This window comes from Saccostrea cucullata, unplaced genomic scaffold, assembly GCF_032062105.1.
Source record: "Saccostrea cucullata isolate Sc308-1 unplaced genomic scaffold, CSIRO_AGI_Scuc_v1 ctg913, whole genome shotgun sequence".
Classification (NCBI taxonomy): Eukaryota; Metazoa; Mollusca; class Bivalvia; order Ostreida; family Ostreidae; genus Saccostrea; species Saccostrea cuccullata.
Window position 1 is genome coordinate 39,544 of NW_026941114.1, and position 2,957 is coordinate 42,500.

A 2,957-nucleotide genomic window follows, 5' to 3' on the forward strand; every position below is an offset into this window, starting at 1 on the left:
ACATTGAAAATCATTGAGTATAATATTATGAAGTAAGATTTTTCATACATGTTTATTTATAAAGTCTCTCCCAGCAAAAAAAAATCGAATTCTAATTGCACTATATACATGTTTTCATATAAATTATGCTATTATAATTTATTCATTACTAAACTGTTGAAGTCGTATATGGCGTATTTTTGATAAGTTCAAAACTAAAATTAAAAAGATCTGTTTGTTTTGTTACTTTATATAAAGATAGGACTTAACTGTAAATCATTAAAAGAATAACAGATTTTATTTCCGACTTGGATTTTAATAACAGACACAGTACATTTTTATCTGAACGCAAATAATAAATGTCACGTAAATCTACACTAAATCTCTTATTTTTAAGTACTTGTTCGTCATACTCTAAATACATAATAGTGCATTCTAGACAATGCAAACGAAAAGATGTACAAATAGTTATGGTTTATATAATAATTTAAAGATGATATACTATATTTAACAATGTTGAAAGGAAAATAGCATACTAAGCAATAAGCAAATAATACATTTGAAGACTGATTACGATATTATAAAATATATACACCCATAATTGTACATGTATGTAAATACAGTATTCTATATCAGACTTTTTGATGATAGTAATGTACACTTAATTTTTATACATTTAAAAGAAAGAGGGAGTACAATAAGTATCATTACCATACTCTACATCACTTCCAATAACGATTGCATTCTGTTGAAATAAAAATTTACAATAATCAAATTCAGACAAGTGAGGTAGTGCCAAAATAAAATCGTTTTAATGAAAAGATTTTATAAAGACGTGCTTGTAGCAACTTAAGAAATGTCAAATTTCAGACTTACACACTTCACGCCATTCAAAATACTTACGTCTATCAAATGAATAGTGGCATTCTTTAGTTTTGCATGGGAGATTGGTATACAAAGGCCTTTGTTTCCAAATTCTGAAATGGTTCAATTAATGCAATAAGTATTGAATATATAATGAGAGGCAACATCCTGACGGTTACTTAAATAAGAGGCTCATGGGTCACATCGCTCACCTGAGTAACTGACCATGCTGTTCCTTACCTAATCTTATCTTTTAATAAATACACTCTTTGACACTTAGATTTCCTATTGTGGCCCCGCCCTACCCCCGGGGACCGTGCTTTTAATAATATAGAATCTACACTACCCCCAGAATACTTACATATGTTTCAGCTTTTTTGGGCCATTGATTCTTGAGTATTAGATTTTTAAAAGATTTTCCTACAAATATCAATGTAAAACTCCCTATTGTGGCCCCACCCTATCCCCGGGAGCCATGATTTAAACAATTTAGAATCTACACTACCCGAGGATGTTTTCACAAAAGTTTCAGCATTTCTGGCCCAGTGGTTCTTAAGAGGAAGATTTTAGCTTTTCTGGTTCAGTGGTTCTTGAGAAGAAGATTTGTCAAGTACCCCATAAGGCCATGGTTTGAAGATTTTTAAAAAGTTTTTTAATATATATTTCTGTGTAAGAATTTGGTTCCCTTTTGTGGCCCCGCCGGCCATGAATTTTATAAAATTAATTAGAATCCAAACTACCCCAGAATGCTTACACATAAGGCCTAAAAAAAATATGTTTGTTTCCTGTAACCCGACCGACCCATTCAAATTATCCCCGGGTGGATTTTTTTTTTTCTGACAAATGGCAAAACTTCGTTTGATCAATCAGCTGATTCCATTTATTAAACTAAAAAAAAATAGCTTGTAGCTTAATTTGAGACATAAAATATGTCAACTTAGTGTAAATTTACCTTAAATATAAAGAGTAATCATTATTGTAACAACAGTTTCCCCCTACAACTTTCTGAAGTTGGTTTTCTGCCGCTTGGCAGCCATTTTGGATGCCATGTTGGGTGTCCACTGTAAATATAACACCTGGTATTTTCGGTCCGGGGATGTTTGACCATTCATCAGCAAAAACAAAAACAAAAAACAAAAAAACAAAAAAAAAAAAGAATTTCCGACCTACCGACCCTTGATTTTTTGGGAATGTTACAGGAAACAAACTTATTTTTTTTTAAGCCTAAGTTTTAGCTTTTCTGGTCCTAGGATTTTTTGGCTTGATTTTAACAATTTTTAATCTACAAAATGTACAACCCCAGGATGTTTCCACATAAGTTTAACTTTTCTGGCCCAGTGGTTGTTGAGGAGATTTTAATGACCCCACTCTTTTCTTGATTATCTCCTCTTGGAAGGGGATGTGGCCCTTCATTTTAACAATTTAAAATGTCTTTCACCCAAGGATGCTTTGTACCAAGTTTGGTTAAAATGGGCCCTGTGGTTCTTGAGAAGTTGAAAATGTGAAAAGTTGACGGACAGACAGACGGACGGACAACGGGTGATCAGAAAAGCTCACTTGAGCTTTCAGCTCAGGTGATCTAAAAATTTTGTGAAATGAAGAACAAGAGGCCCATGGGCCACATCGCTCACCTGAGCACTGTGGCTAGGAAAAAGTAGAAATTGGTTTATTATTGAAAAGTTTAAATCCAAAAGAAGTCCCATGACCAATTATGGCTTTGCTATTCTTGAGAAAAAGATTTTTTCAAATATTCCTATGTATTTCTATGTAAAAATTTGATCGGCCATTTTGGCCCCGCCCTTCCCCCGGGGGTCATGATTTGAACAAATTTGAATCTACACTACCTGAGGACGCTTCTATATAAATATGATCAATTATGGCTTTGCTATTCTTGAAAAGATTTTTAAAGAATTTTCCTATCTATTTCTATGTAAAACTTTGGTCGGCCATTGTGGCCCCGCCCTACCCCTGGGGGTCATGATTTGAAAAAAGTTGAATCTACACTACCTGAGGATGCTTCCCAATAAATACCGTAAATCTGGAAATTTTTACGTCGATTTTATTTTGCAAATCTGGGTCAAAATGCTGTTGATTAATTTTTACGTTTCAAAATT

The 2,957-nt window shown here is 33.3% G+C and overlaps 1 protein-coding gene across 3 annotated transcripts in view; it reads right to left on the minus strand.

Moving 5' to 3' along the window:
- Positions 1-549: 549 nt before the first annotated feature.
- The window catches only part of LOC134257224 (uncharacterized), a 34,664-nt gene continuing 32,256 nt past the window's right edge, over positions 550-2,957 (minus strand). For 2 of the 3 annotated variants that reach the window (XM_062739868.1, XM_062739867.1), the window contains 2 exons: positions 883-956; positions 550-724 (listed from right to left, as the gene is read on the minus strand). In XM_062739868.1, the coding sequence (XP_062595852.1) occupies positions 656-724; positions 883-956 (143 nt within the window). In that variant the 3' untranslated portion in view covers positions 550-655. The remainder of the gene's footprint in view (positions 725-882; positions 957-2,957) is intronic. The other variant, XR_009989875.1, reaches the window with a different exon arrangement.